The sequence below is a fragment of the Phocoena sinus genome, chromosome 2, assembly GCF_008692025.1.
Source record: "Phocoena sinus isolate mPhoSin1 chromosome 2, mPhoSin1.pri, whole genome shotgun sequence".
NCBI lineage: Eukaryota > Metazoa > Chordata > Mammalia > Artiodactyla > Phocoenidae > Phocoena > Phocoena sinus.
In genome coordinates, this window is record NC_045764.1 from 124,897,546 (window position 1) to 124,918,556 (window position 21,011).

The window sequence follows — 21,011 nt, forward strand, 5'->3', positions numbered from 1 at the left end:
ATTAATGTTTCTAATAACTGCTGCAAACATCAGAAGAACAAATATGACCACTTAATTCAAATAAAGGAACAGTGTGTAATAAATGCTGAATTCTATTTAATAATCATTAATGTTAAAATATGAAAAATGAATGCTTAAAATATTAAGTATTTTCTTAGTAAACGTAAAAGCTTTCCCCAACCTACATTCAGTTGAGAAGATAAAATTTAAAATTTCTTATTAGCAGAGGTTTAGCTTTAAACTTTTCCCAAGTACAGAGGCCCTGGAAATGGATCAGTTAATCAAGAATCTACCAATTTTACAACTGCTGTGGTGCTAGAAATGTAAGAGTTTCTTAGGCCCACAAAGCGTTTAAGTTATAGTAGTAATGGATCAACAGTCTTTAGAAAAAGAAAAAAAAAGAAAATAGTAAACAGTAAAATGGGGTATAGGAGCAATAATTTACAAGAAAATGGATTCTTTACATTAAAATATACCAGAAATGATATATTAAAATGATAATCATAATTTCCACTTTGTGCTGCATGGTGAGCAATGTTCTAGTTGCTTTGCAAAATTATTTCAAATAAATGTTAATTGAAAATGGAAAACATTTTTCTTTTCTTGGAAATAGAAAACTAAAGCTCAGAGAAATTAAGATATTGGACAAGGGCCACATATATAGTATTAAATTAACAAACTAATTCTATAAGCAATAGTAAGGAGAGTTTTGATGAAGGCCAACAGTGAAATAATAACCAATGATTTTGAAAGAAGTTTATCATCTAATATGTATGTTCAAAATGAAGTTTTGCTTTGAAGTTCTAACTTGTGCAGACTAAATGCCAGTGTCCACAGGGCTATCAAGGAGAGCCCTCTTCTCAGTCAGCAAGGGGCTTCCTAAAGAGGGAGGACTGAGGCAAGACTTAAATGGTGAAAAAGAATTGAAGAGTTGGTGGGAACAGGAGAAGGGAGGAATAGGAATCTACTACAGAGGCAACACCAAATTACCATGTCTATGAGGCTAAGAAGAGATGGGCTGAATTAATACAAAAAAAAAAAAGGAACACATCTGAATAAGTAGAGCATTCTAGGCTATGCTAGAAGGCATTTTATTGTTCTTTTAAGTTAAAATTCTTATCCATTCACTTATAAATTCCTTTGGATAGCCTTTAACATCTTCCTGTGTGAATACAGCAAACTGCTTCCTTGTTTCCTCTTTAATCAATATTTACCTCATATTATTAGCTTATATTAGTCTCTTATATTAGCTTTAGATCAATCTCTAGGCAATATTTGTAGAGCAATTTTTCTTTTGAAAAAATCCAAAAAGTAGTTATACTTGCTCAACACAGTCATTCTGTATATCTCAACACTACAGAAAATTACTCAGTAATTCATCTAACAATAGTAAGCATATCTGTTACATTACATTCCAATCTATCTTTAATTTTCTTTTTCTTTATAAGGTCCATGGTGTTCTGCTTTGGTTGAATATTCATTTTGACTGAAAGTAATCATACACACTTCACTAAATTACTTGAGAAAAACAATAAGCGATAAAGCTCTGATCTCTGGCTCCCTCCTCTTTACAAAATTCGGTCTTGCTTTGGAAATAGGTGAGGAACATGGGGTCTTTCAATAGCTCTGATTATTTTCCTTCATAATTTTTCTTCATTCGGTAAATAGAAATTGTAAGTAAAGGGTGCATGAAATCTCATTTGAAGGCAGCTGAAAGATGGTTACTTAATACATTTTAACATTATGGTCAGTTTTTGGTTTTTAGTGGGTATTTTATAACAGAAATATCTTATCTTGTAGGTACAATAAATGTGTCTATCGATAATAAAGCTTTTAATATAAAACTAACATCCAATACAGTATTTATCTTCTTCACCTGATTTTCAAGGAAATGTACTTCAAAACACACTCACTTCTCTAAAAGATTTTACTAGTGCTTTGAGATAAAATCATTTAAAGTATAGCTTTTATTAAAAATAAAATGTTACAGTTTATGAAATTAAAATCACAGTATGTAATATGTATACATCTATAACACAAATATAAGAGCAATAATTTCTTTTAGGAAGACAATAGGCATATCTTAGTTTCTTCATTTAATATTTGAATATATTCTTCCAATGGCATTTTTACTTAATCAGTATTCAGATGATTAGTACTCTACTGATGAATTTAAAAATAACTTTTACTACTGCTATTTTGTTTAGGAAATTGTTCTAGTTTTGTTCAATAAGCTCTATACATACTATAATTTTTAAATGATATTAATCAATTAACCTATCCAACATTTTTATTTTCAATGATTCTATCCTAATACTGCTTCACATAAATATAAGCAAGAAAGTTAAAAGAACTGTTATACATTTTCAAAAACATGTAAATGAAATTAAATTAAATAGTGGCTGAATATTTAAAGGTCTGTTAAAAACTCTACAATATACATTGCAATTTCATCTAGCATTTAAAAAAATTTAGATGAATTTTAAACCACTATTTTTCAAAATCTTATATTTGCAACTCCCTATTCTGGTCTATATCATTTGTAGTAATTGGCAATCATAGAAATTAAAAATATTATAAAATAAACCTTCAGCTCTCAAGGAACGAGCAATGTGCACAAAAATTTAATAATTTAAACCATTTCATTATGGTGATTAAGCTACCCTTAATAAGATATAAAATTCTGTAAAATACCTCTAGGCTTCTGTCACTTGTTAAATCTTTATCCACACATTTTAAGAAGAAAATTAATTGGAGATAGTAAATAATTGAAAAAGTTTTAATAAAAGAATTGCTCTATTATTTTAACACATGGGCTAAGAATAAATCTCATTTGAAGATTCAGAACATTAAATTAAATGTACTGTTCAACCTTTTTATGTAATATGAAAGCATTTATACCATTTATATTTAGGTCCTTAAACCTATGCTCATCAAAGGCCTAATACAATTTCTTCTTTGGTCCTTTAATCCTTTTGATTGGTTATTGTTTAATTGGACACAACTAAAACTTAATGAGAAAAAAAATGCCTTAGAGACACATTTGTTTTTGTTTCTTATTTATTATGACCATCTCTGTTTCATTCTTTTATATTTCAAAATTGATTAATTATATATAAATATATATATGTTTATGTATACATATTATGTGTGCATACATATACATATTTTGTCCTAGAATAGACTGTCCTACAATTTACCAGTGTAATAACCATTTTAAGAAAGGAGACCTTAATAAACTAAAGTGTAGAGTTCAAGTGCTGAAAAGTGTCTTGTAAGGGTTAGAATAACTGACATCTTCTCCCTTCACACACTTGGATGTTTTCAGTTATCAAACTATTATGTGAGAGACCTTCAAGATGGCAGAAGAGTAAGACGTGGAGATCACCTTCCTCCCCACAAATACATCAGAAATACATCTACATGTGGGACAACTCCTACAGAACACCTACTGAACGCTGGCAGAAGACCTCAGACTTTCCAAAAGGCAAGAAGCGCCTCACGAACCTGGGTAGGGCAAAAGAAAAAGACAAAAGAATAGGGACAAGACCTGCACCATTGGGAGGGAGCTATGAAGGAGGAAAAGATTCCACACACTAGAAAGCCCCTTCACTGGCGGAGACAGTGGGTGGTGGGGGGTAAGCTTCAGAGCCACAGAGGACAGTGTAGCAACAGGGGTGCAGAGGGTAAAGCGGAGAGATTCCTGCACAGAGGATCGGTGCCGACCAGCATTTATCAGCCCGAGAGGCTTGTCTGCTCACCCCGGCCAGGACAGGTGGGGGCTGGGAGCTGAGGCTCGGGCTTCGGCGGTCAGATCCCATGGAGAGGACTGGGTTTGGCTGCGTGAACACAGCCTGAAGGGGGCTAGTGTGCCACAGCTAGCCGGGAGGCAGTCCAGGAAAAGGTCTGGAACTGCCTAAGGGGCAAGAGAACATTGTTTCAGGGTGCGCTAGGACAGGGGATTCAGAGCGCCGCCTAAACCAGCTCCAGAGATAGGAAAAAGCCGCGGCTATCAGCGTGGACCCCAGAGACAGGCATGAAACGCTAAGACTGGTGCTGCCGCCACCAAGAAGCCCGTGTGCAAGCACAGGTCACTATCCACACCTCCCCTCCCGGGAGCCTGTGCAGCCTGCCACTGCCAGGGTACCGTGATCCAGGGACAACTTCCCTGGGAGAACACCCCAGGCCTCAGGCTGTTGCAACGTCATGCTGGCCTCTGCCACTGCAGGCTCACCCCACATTCCTCAAAGCTCCCTACCCCCAGCCTGAGTGGGCTGGAGCTCCCTAATCAGCTGCTCCTTTAACCCTGTCCTGTCTGGGTGCGGAACAGATGCCCTCAGGCGACCTACTCGCAGAGGTGTGGCAAATCCAAAGCTGAACCCCAGGAGCTGTGCAAACAAAGAAGATAAGGGAAATCTCTCCCAGCAGCCTCAGGAGCAGCGGATTAAATCTCCACAATCAACTTGATGTACCCTGTATCTATTGAATACCTGAACAGAAAACGAATCATCCCAAAATTGAGGCACTGGACTCAGGGAGCAACAATATATGTATTTTTTTACTTTTTCTCTTTTTGTGAGTGTGTATGTGTATACTTCTGTGTGTGATTTTGTCTGTATAGCTTTGCTTTTACCATTTATCCTAGGGTTCTGTCTGTCCATTATTTTTATTTTATTATTATTTTTCTAAGTATAGTTTTTAGCATTTGTTATCCTTGGTGGATTTGTTTTTTGGTTTGGTTGCTCTCTTCTTTCTTTCTTTCTTTTTCTCACTTTTCTTCAAAGCCATGTGGCTGACAGGGTATTACTGGTGCTTCGGCCAGGTGTCAGGCCTGTGCCTCCGAGGTGGGAGATCCGAGTTCAGGACATTGGTCCACCAGAGACCTCCCGGCTCCACGTAATATCAAAAAGCAAAAGCTCTCAAAGAGATCTCCAACTCAACACTAAGACCCAGCTCCACTCAACGACCAGCAAGCTACAGTGCTGGACACTCCATGCCAAACAACTAGCAAGACAGAAACACAACCCCACCCATTAGCAGAGAGGCTGCCTAAAATCATAATAAGGTCACAGAAACACCAAAAAACACAACACCGGATGTGGTCCTTCACACCAGCAATAAAAGATCCAACCTCATCATCCAGAACACAGGCAACCTCCAGTAAGCCTACACAACCCACTGAAACAAGCTTAGCGACTGGGGGCAGACACCAAAAACAATGGGAGCTACGAACCTGCAGCCTGTGAAAAGGAGACCCCAAACACAGTAAGTTAAGCAAAATGAGAAGACAGAGAAACACACAGCAAATGAAGGAGCAAGGTAAAAACCCACCAGACCAAACAAAAGAAGAGGAAATAGGCAATCTATCTGAAAAAGAATTCAGACTAATGATAGTAAAGATGATCCAAAATCTTGGAAACAGAATGGAGAATATACAAGAAACATTTAACAAGGACCTAGAAGAACTGAAGAAGAAACAAACAATGATGAACAGCACAATAAATGAAATTAAAACTTTTCTGGAAGAAATCAAAAGCAGAATAACTGAAGCAAAAGAACGGATACGTGACCTGGAAGATAAAACAGTGGAAATAACTACTGCAGAGCAGAAAAAAAAGAATGAAAAGAGTTGAGGACAGTCTCAGAGGCATCTGGGGCAATATTAAACGCACCAACATTCAAATTATAGGGGCCCCAGAAGAAGAAGAGAAAAAGAAAGGGACTGAGAAAATATTTGAAGAGATTATAGTTGAAAACTTCCCTAATATGGGAAAGGAAACAGTTAATCAAGTCCAGGAAGCACAGAGAGTCCCATACAGGATAAATCCAAGGAAAACATGACAAGACACATATTAATCAAACTATCAAAAATTAAACACAAAGAAAAAATATTAAAAGCAGCAAGGGAAAAATAACAAATAAGATACATATGAATCCCCATAAAGTTAACAGCTGTTCATGCAGCACAAACTCTGCAAGCCAGAAGGGAGTGGCAGGACATATTTAAAGTGATGAAAGGGAAAAACCTACAACCAAGATTACTCTACCCAGCAAGGATCTCATTCAGATTTGACACAGAAATTAAAACCTTTACAGACAAGCAAAAGCTAAGAGAATTCAGCACCATAAAACCAGCTTTACAACAAATGCTAAAGAAACTTCTCTAGGCAGGAAACACAAGAGAAGGAAAAGACCTACAATAGCAAACCCAAAACAATTAAGAAAATGGTAATAGGAACATACATATTGATAATTACCTTAAATGTGAATGGATTAAATGCTCCAAATACACAGACTGGCTGAATGGATACAAAAACAAGACATATATATATATATATATATATATACTGTCTGCAAGAGACCCACCTCAGACCTAGGGACACATACAGACCGAAAGTGAGGGGATGGAAAAAGATATTCCATACAAATGGATATCAAAAGAGAGCTGGAGTAGCAATTCTCATATCAGACAAAATAGACTTTAAAATAAAGACTATTACAAAGAGACAAAGAAGGAAAGTACCTAATGATCAAGGGATCAATCCAAGAAGAAGATATAAGAACTGTAAATATTTATGCACCCACATAGGAGCACCTCAATACATAAGGCAAATGCTAACAGCCATAAAAGGGGAAATCGACAGTAACACAATCATATTAGGGGATGTTAACACCCCACTTTCACCATGGACAGGTCATCCAAAATGAAAATAAATAAGGAAACACAAGCTTTAAATGATACATTAAACAAGATGGACTTGATTGATATTTATAGGACATTCCATTCAAAAACAACAGAATACACTTTCTTCTCAAGTGCTCATGGTACATTCTCCAAGATAGATCCTATCTTGGGTCACAGATCAAGCTTTGGTAAATTTAAGAAAATTGAAATTGTATCAAGTATCTTTTCTGACCACCATGCTATGATATTAGATAACAATTACAGGAAAAAAACTGTAAAAAAGACAAACACATGGAGGCTAAACAATACATTACTTAATAACCAAGAGATCACTGAAGAAAGCAAAGAGGAAATCAAAAAATACTTAGAAACAAATGACAATAAAAAAATGACAACCCAAAACCTATGGGATGCAGCAAAAGCAGTTCTAAGAGGGAAGTTTATAGCAATACAATCCTACCTTAAGAAACAAGAAACATCTCAAATAAACAACCTAACCTTACACCTAAAGCAATTAGAGAAAGAAGAATAAAAAACCCCCAAAGTTAGCAGAAGGAAAGAAATCATGATGATCAGATCAGAAATAAATGAAAAAGAAATGAAGGAAACAATAGCAAAGATCAATAAAACCAAAGGCTGGTTCTTTGATAAGATAAAGAATATTGATAAACCATTAGCCAGACTCATCAAGAAAAAAAGGGAGAAGACTCAAATCAACAATTAGAAATGAAAAAAGAGAAGTAACAACTGACACTGCAGAAATACAAAGGATCATGAGAGATTACTACAAGCAAGTCTATGCCAATAAAATAGACAACCTGGAAGAAATGGACAAATTCTTAGAAAACCACAACCTTCCAAGACTGAACCAGGAAGAAATAGAAAATATAAACAGACCAATCACAAGCACTGAAATTGAAACTGTGATTAAAAATCTTCCAACAAACAAAAGCCCAGGACCAGATGGCTTCACAGGCGAATTCTGTCAAACATTTAGAGAAGAGCTAACACCTATGCTTCTCAAACTCTTCCAAAAAATTGCAGAGGAAGGAACACTCCCAATCTCATTCTATGAGGCCACCAACACCCTCATACCAAAACCAGACAAAGATACTACAAAAAAAGAAAATTACAGACCAATATCACTGATGAATATAGACACAAGAATCCTCAACAAAATACTAGCAAACAGAATCCAACAACATATTAAAAGGATCACACACCATGATCAAGTGGGATTTATCCCAGGGATGCAAGGATTCTTCAATATACACAAATCAATGTGATACATCATATTAACAAATTGAAGAATAAGAACCATATGATCATCTCAATAGATGCAGAAAAAGCTTTTGACAAAATTCAACACCCATTTATGATAAAAACTCTCCAGAAAGTGGGCATAGAGGGAACCTACCTCAACATAATAAAGGCCATATACAGCAAACCCACAGCAAATATCATTCTCAATGGTGAAAAAGAGAAAGCGCTGCCTCTAAGATCAGGAACAAGACAAAGATGTCCTCTCTCACTGCTGTTATTCAACACAGCTTTGGAAATCCTAGCCATGGCAATCAGAGAAGAAAAAGAAATAAATGGAATACAAATTAGAAAAGGAGAAGTAAAACTGTCACTGTCTGCAGATGACATGATACTATACATAGAGAATCCTAAAGATGCCACCAGAAAACTACTAGAGCTAATCAATGAATTTGGTAAAGTTGCAGGACACAAAATTAATGCACAGAAATCTCTTGCATTCCTATACATTAATGATGAAAAAATCTGCAAGAGAAATTAAGGAAACACTCCCATTTACCATAGCAACAAAAAGAATAAAATACCTAGGAATAAACCTTCCTAGGGAGACAAAAGAACTGTATGCAGAAAACTATATGACACTGATGAAAGAAATTAAGGATGATACAAACAGATGGAGAGATATGCTATGTTCTTGGATTGGAAGAATCAACATTGTGAAAATGACTCTACTACCCAAAGCAATCTACACATTCAATGCAATCCCTATCAAAGTACCAATGGTATTTTTCATAGAACTAGAACAAAAATTTCACAATTTGTATGGAAACACAAAAGGCCCCGAATAGGCAAAGCAATCTTGAGAAAGAAAAACGAGCTGGAGGAATCAGTCTCCCTGACTTCAGACTATACTACAAAGCTACAGTAATCAAGACAGTATGGTACTGGCACAAAAACAGAAATATAGATCAGATCAACGGAACAGGACAGAAAGCCCACAGATAAACCCACAGACATATGGTCACCTTATTTTTGATAAAGGAGGCGAGAATATACAATGGAGAAAAGACAGCCTCTTCAATAAGTGGTGCTGGGGATTTTGCACAGCTATATGTAAAGAATGAAATTAGAACACTCCCTAACACCATACACAAAAATAAACTCAAAATGGATTAAAGAGCTAAATATAAGGCCAGATGCTATAAAACTCTTAGAGGAAAACATAGGCAGAACACTCTATGACATAAATCACAGCAAGATCCTTTTTGACCCAACTCCTAGAGAAATGGAAATAAAAACAAAAATAAACAAATGGGACCTAATGAAACTTAAAAGCTTTCGCACAGCAACAAGATGCACATAACAAGATGAAAAGACAACCCTCAGAATAGGAGAAAATATTTGCAAATGAAGCAACTGACAAAGGCTTAATCTCCAAAACTTATAAGCAGCTCATGCAGCACAATATCAAAAAAAAAAAAAGTATCCAAAAATGGGCAGAAGACCTACATATACATTTCTCTAAAGAAGATATACAGATTGCCCACAAACAGGTGAAAGAATGCTCAGCATCACTAATTATTAGAGAAATGCAAATTAAAATCCAATGAGATATCATCTCACACCAGTCAGAAGAGCCATCATCAAAAAATCTACAAACAATAAATGCTGGAGAGTGTGTGTAGAAAAGGGAACGCTCATTCACTGTTGGTGGTAATGTAAATTGATACAGCCACTATAGAGAACAGTATGGAGTTTCCTTAAAAAACTAAGAATAGAACTATCTTGCAACCCAGCAATCTCACTACTGTGCATATACCCTGGGAAAATTATAATTCAAAAAGAGTCATGTACCACGGTGTTCATTGCGGCTCTATTTACAATAGCCAGGACATGGAAGCAACCTAAGTGTCCATCGACAGATGAATGGGTAAAGAAGATGTGGCACATGTATACAATGGAATATTACTCAGCCATAAAATGAAACAAAATTGAGTTATATGTAATGAGGTGGATGGACCTAGAGTCTGTCATACAGAGGGAAGTAAATTAGAAAGAGAAAAACAAATACTGTATGCTAACACATATATGTGGAATCTGAAAAAAAAAAAGGTTCTGAAGAATCTAGGGGCTGGACTGGAATAAAGACGCAGACGTAAAGAATGGACTTGAAGAGATGGGGAGGGGAAAGGGTAAGCTGCAACGAACTGAGAGTGTGGCATGGAGTATTATATACTACCAAATATAAAATAGATAGCTAGTGGGAAGCAGCCTCATAGTATAGGGAGATCAGCTCAGTGCTTTGCGACCACCTAGAGGGGTGGGATAGGGAGGGTGGGAGGGAGACTCAAGAGGGAGGAGATACGGGTGTATATGTATATGTATAGCTGACACTTTGTTATAAAGCAGAAACTAACACACCATTTTAAAGTGATTATACTCCAGGAAAGATTAAAAAAAAAGAAAAACAACTGTTATGCAACAAGTCCTCAGATACTCTTGAAACCTAAATAATAAGAACTAGTTATGCAAGAAGCAAGATATATGTGTGTGTGTGTATATATATTCTTATTACATTTGTTATCATAACATATTTACTCAACACATTTTCTAAATAGCTATAATGTAAAATATATTATGCTGGGAATACAAAATATATAAAGCATAGCTTGTTATGCAACGATGTAACTAATTGCTGAGGATGACATAAACACATGCACATATACATGTATATTTGTGTGCATGTGTGTATGAAAATAACTTAGTATTTTATATTCTATATGAATCCTCACTTGTAGCATGGCTACCCCAGTTAAGCACAAATACCATATTATTTTCATACTTTTAAGAAGTCACCATAAAAGTTAAAATATTTATGATTTTAAAAATGTATCAGGATTCCTACATGGCTAGTTTTGCAGGAATAAGGCTTAGGTAGGCTTGCAAGCTGAACCTGCTAGCAGGGATTATGTGCCTGGAAAATGAATGCTTGACTCAGAAATATTCTGAAGTTCTTACCAGTTTTTGTACCTGGCAAATGCTCAGACACATAACTAGATTCTTGAGAAGAGTTGGGAATACATGAAATTAAGCTTTTTGAAAGACATGATGGCATCTTATCTGAAACTGTCAAGACTGCTGGCATCCAGCCACCTTTCTGGGTAGGCCAGGGAAGTTGCCTCTGAGACGAAGTGCTGTTAGATTATACCCCCTGCTCTGCAAAGTCACCTTGGGATGCAGATCTTTTTCTCTACATTAAATGAACTTGGCTTTGCCTATGTCTGTTGATGGCTTTCAGTCAATTACATCCTTGTGACACTAGAGACAACTGTGTCTATTTATCTTCATGTGCTATTATAGGATTGAATTTTAAGACCTTGTGCTGAACTTATTATCTATGAAATTTATTAGGAAGAAAAAAAGAAGGAAATTTAGGTTGTCAATAGAATCCTGGAAGTTAGTATATTCTATGGAGATAAGAGATCCTGGTTCTTGAACCTTCAATTTAAAATTCCCTAGAGCCAGTGGGTTTCACAGCTTCCCCAGAGAGTGTGAGCAGGGTGAAAACGAATTGCCCCTGTGGCTTTAGGAACACTGAAGCTTGGTGCATAACTCTGGAGGAAACACACAATCCTGTGATTACCAATACGAATGAGGTGCTCCAAACTGTATCAATTTCCTCTGTGGTTACCTGAGCATGTCTCTTTTTTTCTGGAGAATTAAGGAGAGGTTTCGTTAAAAAAAATTGTTTTTTTCTTTCTGAAACCTGTTTTCACGTGAACCTCCTACCCATGAGCTTATTATCATGAGTATAAAGGCCAGTGAGGAAAAAATGTAATGTTAAACTGTGGAATGGAACTTGCCACCTAAAAGGTGCATTCTTTAGAGATAAAACTAGTAATCAGTTGGAAATCAGCCAAGATATTTGACAAATAGAAGTGTGCATATTTATAGGATAAACAGCAGACTGAAATCTGAGTTTCTAAAGAACAGGGACAGGGAATGGTTAAGCAGTACCCAGAACACTGCTCCTCTCACCACTCATACTCCTCATACATAGGCCCATGTGTTGTTACCTGCCCCAAACATAATCCTTCTATATCTCAATTATCCTTCCAAATTTAAAGTCAGATCATCTAATCTGCCAGCATCCTTAAGTCTTATATAAAAATAGACATTTTGGACTAATTGCTATTTTCCAAGTTACAGAAGAACCACAGAAAGAAAACAACATCATTGCTTATTGAAGTGTATAGTTTCATCTACTTCATTCTTTTTCTTGAAGGCTTTGCCACCATGTAGTTAACAAATAATACATCAACTAAACTGTTCAGCAACACTCCTGGAGTTTGAACAGATTGTGTTTAGTTTGCTTCTTCTCTTTAACAATATCCACACTACCTGCTATCCAAAATACCAGGGCATCATCCTCTAATAACCCAACACCAGTGACATTGTTAAACTTCTTAATATCATGAATTTAGATATTTTTAATACTAAAAGCAAATACAAAGCGCAGTATGTCTGCATTTTTTTATTAGAACTCTAACAGTGATTTCATTGAAAATAGTTAAAAATCTATCATATTCAGCTCTCACAGTTAAGCAATTATCTGTGGAGAAAGTCAAGCAAAACTTTAGCTCCTAATATCTGCCTGAATTATCTATATATTACTAGATAATTATGTAATCTACTCTTACAACTTCAGATTGCACATAGCATTGCAATGATTATGTCTCCACAATTTAAGCAAAGGGATGCCTTGAAATAGGTGGATAATTTGGGCAAAGGGCACGCAATTGCTGAAGCAGAAACATAAACTATGAAAACAAAAGAGTATTATAATCTGAATTAGCAATTACTTCCAATCTCCATTTTGCTTCATTGCACATGGCCAGTATTTAACCATTAGGCTTGTTGATTCTTTGGCATTAACCAATGACATAACACCATCATAATCATCACACACATACTAATACAATTCTTTTCCATTAGTGTGTATTAGTTCAAATAATAGGCAGATTTAGGGAAATTATAGTTTAAATTGGGTAGCAATAATGTAGAAATATTGTTTACTAATCCAATTCCAAAAATCACCTCATTTTCTTCCCTTGTCCCCCCAGTCTCAAAATACATAGAAAAAAATGTACTTACACTGCACGATGAGCTGCACCAAGGCTTCTCTTGGTTTCACATTAAATCCATTGTACTGGCTGGTCTGACATCGGTACATTCCTGACATCTCCCTAGATACATTCACAATCCTCAGTGTTCCATCATAACTCTCCATTTGCATTGACCCATCAGGCATTGCAACTTCTTTATCCGCTCTAGACCAAAGGATGATGGGTTTAGGTTTTCCAGTTACTTGACACTGCAGTTCTATTGTGTCTCCTTCTCTGGTGACCAAAGGTGATTTTTCCTGTGGAACAGTCAGATTGGGTGGAACTTGAAATGGGAAAAAGAAAATTTTTCAAGGTTAGTATGTACTGGTAAAGCATATTCAAACACAGAAAATCATAAGGAAACAACTTCTGCTGGTTGAAGATATGTGACAATTCAGATGACAAAAATTACAGAGACCTTGGGGATGGGTGACACTTACCCTCACTTAAAATAATTCTAAATTGTTTTCGTAGAACTTTCTCAAATGAGGTCTTCAAACATTAGCAAAATAAAGCATTACATTGGAACGTGAATGGTCAACATAAGAACGATCTACTCAATGACTTGTCATTATCAGCCATTAACTGGGTCTTTAAGATCTGCATTTCACAGAAGAGTGATCCTACTTGCTGAGGTAAGATTTAGCTTTTCAGTCTTCTGCTTCCTATGCTGTTATCTCTTATCCAAGGATGGTATAAGAAAGGGATAAGAGACATTATAGACTTAGCAGGCACAGTAAATGCAATAGAAAAGAGAAAAAGAAGAACCTCTGATATAAAACCAGAAGTTCTAAATTTGGTTTAGAAACTGTTGCCAAACTGCTAAGGTTTAGGATTCGTTCTCTCCCTCGAGGAAATGAAATGGAACAACTGACTACAATGCCACACTCTGACAATCCAGTGTATTGTTCTTTTTGACTTTTAATATTTTTTGACATTTTAATTTCAAATGATTTCACTTTAAGATTTTGAGATCACTATACATAGTTTGTCATGATGCTGCCACTATTTCTGTAAAATTAATTTTAAGTGAGTTTTCAAAAATATATTTCAATAATCTAAGAATTTAATTTTCTCAATTAAAGCTAATTTCTGATTTTACTGAAGATATTTATGAGAAAATTAGATTGATTTTACAGGAACTTACCTTACTGTGCTGGAATATATTTATGTTAGGGTTTGGTGAAAAATGAACTAATAAGAGGCAAGTACTACTCAATGAGTTTTCCTACAAACCATATCACCTGTTCCACTGGAAGACTTTTACTTCTCATACAAATGTGTATGAATTCAAAAGTATTTATGCAATAGGACATCTATCAAAAAAGCATGGGCTAAACTAGAAGGGAAGAATAACCAGAAATATATGAATAATTCTATCATTGTGATAAATGTCATATGCTTCCCCTCTTTGGAGTTAATACAGAATATGGACAAAAAAGGCAAAGGTTTTATTCTCCCTTCTAGCATTACTGTGCTCCAGTGCCCAGGAACAAAAACAAATATAATCAATTTTTAAAGTATTTTTCAACTAATATTGAAATGTTGTTCCTCTTTATTACACATAGAGAAAAATAAATTTAAGTACAAAGTGATATGAGAATTAGTTATCTTGCTATTTAAATATCTTCATGTCTTTTTCATTTAATTCCTTCATTTACTTCTAATTAAAAAAGACAAAGTAAATAATGCTAGCATCTTAGAAATCAGAAAATATGAAACACTAACCACTACCTTCTTGAAGTAGATATATATATATTCTAGGAACTGGCATTAACAAAAAACATGTTTAAAAATGGCTGCATTTTTAAAACCTCCATGATTAGATAATTTACTCTTGTAAATATAAACAACTAAATAATTTAGTTAAATAATTTGTTCTTTTTGAAGTGAACCACCAGGGAATGATGCAATTCTAAATAAGCATCATCTAGTAACAATAGGATTGAAAGAAGCTGCAATATTTATTCACCCTCCATTAGAAAGGACACAGAATAACAGCAATAACCTCAGCATTTAACATTAATTATGCTCCTATTGTGTGCCAGGCATAGTTAGGGATTTTACATTTTCATTAATTCTCATGACAATCCTAGGATCAAATATTTAATATTAAAATTTAACAAATGAGAACACTAAGAATGAGAGGATAAATACTTTGAACAAATTGAGGCCAATTTATAGCAGGTGGCCAACGTAGAGATATGAACCCTGAAGCAGGCTCCAGTAATGTATGGTGTCTGGAATGAATAACTTGAGTTAGTACTGGACTCTTGCTCATAATTAGTCTGTTCTTATGGACAAACTGGACCAGTTTTACCTGCCCATCTCTTGGTTACTGTCTCAGGGACAATAAAAAAGAGTCAAGGTAGAAATGCGAGGGAGTAAATAATACATATGTTGCAAATTACCTTTTCTATCTGTCTTACATCTTATATGTCTATTTTAAATATCTGTATCTACCTGTATGAGAATAATTCCTGTATACAAGTCAAAACTTCTTATAAGCTATACCACTCTAAATAAATATCCAAATTATGATACATTTATGTGAAATAAATGAAAAGAAATTATACATTAAAAGATTATTTAATAGAATGTTATTATTTGAAATCGGAAGATTTCATCTCTTCCAAAAACAAACCACATGACCTTGGCCAAGCTTAAGCACTCTGAGTATGAATTTCTTCATTTTTGAAACTAAGAATTTATACTTTACCAGCTCCAAGGTTATTAATGTTCTGACTATAGGAACAAACAGTAAAAAGTTAAAGATAGGAGTGGGGCTAATAATAAGTATCTATTTTCTAACTTAATAAGATGAATATTCAAAGGTCTTATTACATTAGGCCAGTCTAACAAAAACAGATCCTTGACTAGCTATATTTTTTTAAGTTTATCATGCTAGATAGTTCAAAAACTCCCTTGTTAATGTACGTTATTCATTTGTTAGATAAACTTTTCTCCCGATGTAATCAAAATTATAGAAATGTAAACCTCAGTTTCAATCTAGGTAAGTTACAAGTTGATTTTTTAATAAATTTGCTCATTTTAAAATAAACACCAAAGCCTAATTAAAATAAAGTTTATTTTCCATCTCTTCCATGAGGCTTTTTAAATCTTGATTTCAGAGTTAACCCTTTCTTTGCAACTTTCTTGGACAAGAAGGTCTTAAAACTTGTCATAGTTTTTATAGACTTCTCTCTCTCTCCACATCAAATTTTCCATTCTCTAGAATGCTCTAAATTATTATCATAATTTTTCTGTCAGGAGATTTTGTTTGTTCTCATGAACATCTCTCTGTTTTGCATGTTTATAATATGAACTGTAACTTTACCCCAAGGTTCTTCCAGTCGATGATTGCAGCCTACTACTATTTTCCAAAAGTCTTGCAAATCTCCAAACCTAAGCACTATTTATTTCTTGACTTAGTTGTTAGTTAATTATCAGGACACTTGATCTGTTAATTAAAAACAATAGACTTTTCTTTGTTTCACCATCTTCTAACTCACCACTTCCAATCAGCAGCTTTGGTTTCTCTATCAAAAATATCTCTCATATCAGCCTATTTCTTTTTATGGCTATAGGTAGCTTTCTTAGTATAAGTCATCCTTATCTCTTCTTGTGACAGTGTCCTAAGTGGTCTTTCTGCTGCCAGTTTAATTCTTCCAGGCCTCCTGCTTCTATGTCATAAACTTTATCAACACAAATAAAATCATGTTCCTGTAACTATGAAAAACTTCAATCCTCAATGAGTGTGCTCATCATATACTTCTTTAATTAAAAAAAATAATAACTGAAAACAGCCTGACAGATTAACTAAAAAAAAATCGTGGTACAGTCACATAATAGATTATGATGCAGCCTTTTTAAATGATGATGTAACAGACCCACATTTATTGACAAAGATATTTATATTGTTAAGCAAGAAAAACATGCTATTGAATAGCATGAATAGCTACAACTACTATTAAAAAGTGAGTAAAACATGTTACTGAGAAGTATGTACAGTATCGCATTTTTATATAAAAAAAGACATATGCTAATGACTGATAACAGAGAGTTTCTTAAACGGAGAATATACATAATTCATCTTTATACTTGCAGCATCCCACACTCTATTTTACACATGATAGGAACTCAGTAAAAATGTTTATACCAAATGTACAAATTAAGACAGTGAGGCAGTTGAGCACTGATTTATGGAAGAGAACAAGATTTACATGGGGAAAATTGTAGAGGGAAAAAAAAGCCCAGAAGGAACTATACCAAAACACTAACAACAGTGGTTCTCCCTGAGTGTGGGATTATTGGTAATTTTTTTTGTATATTGTTCATTTTTCATTCTTCTATAATATGTGCTGTGCATATTAGCATATTATAGTCTTCAAGAAGCCCAGAGAAAATTAAAATGTTAATGCAGTCTATTATCCAAAGCTCATTTGATGAAAACTCCACTTTTTAATAACAACAAGTATATCACTCTAGACATGGTATTCTAGAAACATAGTCTTAGAAGTGCTCCTCTAGAATAACTCACCCCTACAACACTCATCACTTAGAATTTCACTGACTAGTGAACCTCAGTGCCCTTGCAGTTCTTTCCTGTATTTGGCAAGTCAGGCCCTTGTCTTCTAGCACCCCCTACCTGCCCCGTGTGTTGAGATTCAGTCCAAAGTTACCACTTATGTGATGATACTTTGCCTATTCCTAGGCTGAGTTTGTTACTCACTCTTCTTGACCACATATTATGTTGTATACCCATTTAACCTGTACTCGAAGCTTCACCCTGTATCTTCTTCCATGTCTATATCCCTGACCAGATAGCTCCTTGAAGGCACAGAGTGTCTAACTCTATCTCTAAAGCCTGATGCCCTGCTTTCCTGGATGGCACAGACCAGGAAGTCATGAAATAATTGAGGAAGGAAGAGGGGGAGAGAGGGCAAGAGGGTAAGAAGGGAAAAAGATTAAAATCTGTGAATATAAAAGAAATAAATGTAATAGATAAAAATCATGAACATTTTAAAAAAGTAATAAATAACAATGTAAAGTAATAATTCTATATAATTAGTAATCCATACAACTAGCAGAATCTCCTCTAAAATATATTGTTAGTATAGATTTCAGATGCAGTAGATCTTCAAATTTGTGAAGGTGTGTGAGAGATAAGAGAGTAAAAAAAGGATTCGTATAGTTTTCCTTTTCTTTCTCCTTTCATTTAAGATTTGGATAGGTAAGTTGTAAATTTAAAAAACAAACGAACAGAAAACAAACAAAAGAGCCAATCTGAGGACATGACATTTAATTTTGTCATGATGTTTTTATGCTCTTTCTCTAATCAACTAAATTATTTTTTCTTAAAATATTGTCTCACAATGAAAATGTTAAATTAAGTAGAAAAATTTGAAATGTCTGCAACTTGTGAGATTTATTCATAATGCATTTGCTAGAAAAAAGTCCCTCCTAATAAAAACACAAAGATACATTCTTTGACATATAGTCTATACACTGTCCTTGCTTTGATTTTTCTTACCTGAAATGCTACTGTAGGAGATGCTATAATCGGAGAAACTTAAAAAACATGGTATGGCACCAAAACTTCTCATTCCAAACATAAAAAAAAATAGACAAGTAATATGAACAAACTGGTTCTCTTTCAACTTTTCCACTGTATCACAGACTGTAAAATAAAGTAAGTATAGAAAATAAAAATGCTTCCATTTCTTCATTGGGAAGGAAGGTGAGGAAATTTAATCTTCAGTTTTTACTCAGAAAATGGCTGGCTTATTTTTCCTACTCAAAAGAATACAGGGGAAGGTTAGTTCATCTCAACTACATGAGAAAATATCATGCTGTTTGAAACAAAGACATAAGAATATGCTTATTATGAACTTATTGGTTTAAATATGTAAATATGCATAGTGCACTTTAATAGTAGATGTTTAAACAAAAGATATACTTCATTTAATACATTATAATTTTTTATAATAAACTAAGTAATAAGTAGAATTGTCTCCAGAAGGACAACTAGACTCATATTTTCAAGAATCTTAAAATAAGTATGGCACTAATTCAATCATATTTGAATTTAGGGGGAGAAGTAGTTTATAGCATATATGTATGTTCTAGAGTAGAATATATAATCTACATTTAAAGGATAAGTAAATAAGACCAAAAATATTGTGTTTATGACAGTGAACCCCAGAAGTCAGAATTCAAGAATTCTCATGCTGACTATGTACATATACACACATGTAAAAAAGTTAAGACTCAAGTAAATAGTGAATTTGTAGACTCAACTAATCCAAATGAACCAAATTTATTGTATTATTTAACCTTCAAAAACAACAGGTGAGGTAAAAAAATTTATTACAGACTTGATGTGAGTTTCATCCTTGGTGATCTACTGATTGAAACTCCAAGCTTAGCTATATCCTTATTGCACACCACATAGTTTTAAAGGAAAGATACCTCTATCACACTTGAGTGCTTTCTCAGTGTCCGAGTCAGCAGTTCTCAATTGTTTTTTCCAACACATTACAGATTAGCTTTGTAAGCATGAGACTTGTACATGGATATAGTCAGATTTTGAGGTTTTGAAAAATCACAAAATAATTTTACATGGAAGCAAAGAACTGAAGAGTTTGCAACTGCAACCACTATCAATGGCACATCAGTAATACCTTCTCATAATGGACTATGGGATAAGTAAGATAAGCCTTTGGTTAAGTGAAATTGTCAGCATCTTGTAACTCCACTCAATTCTCTTCCATTCAATTAAGTATCTTCAATGTAAGTGAGAATAATATCAATACTGTAATCTGTATTTTAAAACATCCATACACTAATAGTGGAACTATTCTAATTCTCATGCACCTCATAGCTGATTTGATGAGCACACACTAAGATTTGGAATAACTGCCTTAATACATGGAATTTTTAAGAATAAGTGGTCATTGAGAAATATTCATATGATGATATAAGGTAAATTTGAGAATCCCCTTCAACTTAAAAATAATTCTAATCCAAATCCCCAAAATACTTTTTAAACTAATAAGCTTGACCCATTTTCTTAATAATTATATGTCAATTAAAATGTATAGTAAGATGTGCTTGAAAAATATTCAAGGTGACAAAAGAAATCCAACATGCTAAAGACTCCTCATTTACTAATGGATTTGCTCATATTTGCTTTCTTTTAGAGACCATGACGAGTAACAATATTTGATGAAAGACAGAGACACTCTAGAGCTCATTTCTCATGAAAGAAATAAAGGTTGCCAATGGATACTTCCTGTTTTGTAAAAACACAGAGACAATATGGTGATTTATATGATATGCAGCACAGAGTATTTTTGCAATTGTTGTCGTTTTAAAATATGCAGAACTTCCCTGAGCCAAAGGTTAATATAATAATATATTGCATTGCTGCACTTCCTTCTGAATTATCTTCCCCCATATAAATGGATCACTAAAATCTAATTGGCAAATGCTTCTTCCTCCTCCTAAAAAAATCTTACCATTTCTGAATTAATCTCTCTTAAAAATCCTATTATTCTACCATTCAAATAGCTTTAGTAGCTCCCCATTTTCTAGAACATCTAAATCCCATTGCTTATTTTCCATTTTACCTGCCAACCCTTATTAAGCCATAGTGCTTCTGTGAAAAGCTCGCTATTCAATTTTGAAAGGTCTTTTGGTCTGTTTAACACTTGGCTCATTTCCTACTCCTTGCCTTCCTTCCTTCACTCCAGGAATGACTTTCCCATCATAATACCCATCCAATGATTTCCCATTCTTCTAAGACCCAACTGAAACTTCCTGTTCTCTTAAGTCTCCTGATTTCTGTATCTTTTATTCATCCTCCATGTCTCTGTATCTGATTTATTCTATCTATGTCA

The 21,011-nt window shown here is 34.5% G+C and overlaps 1 protein-coding gene across 2 annotated transcripts in view; it reads right to left on the reverse strand.

Moving 5' to 3' along the window:
* MDGA2 (MAM domain containing glycosylphosphatidylinositol anchor 2) overlaps window positions 1-21,011 on the reverse strand; it is an 851,876-nt gene that overhangs the window by 187,167 nt on the left and 643,698 nt on the right. For both annotated transcript variants that reach the window (XM_032624718.1, XM_032624719.1), the window contains one exon: window positions 13,100-13,393. In XM_032624718.1, the coding sequence (XP_032480609.1) occupies window positions 13,100-13,393 (294 nt within the window). The remainder of the gene's footprint in view (window positions 1-13,099; window positions 13,394-21,011) is intronic.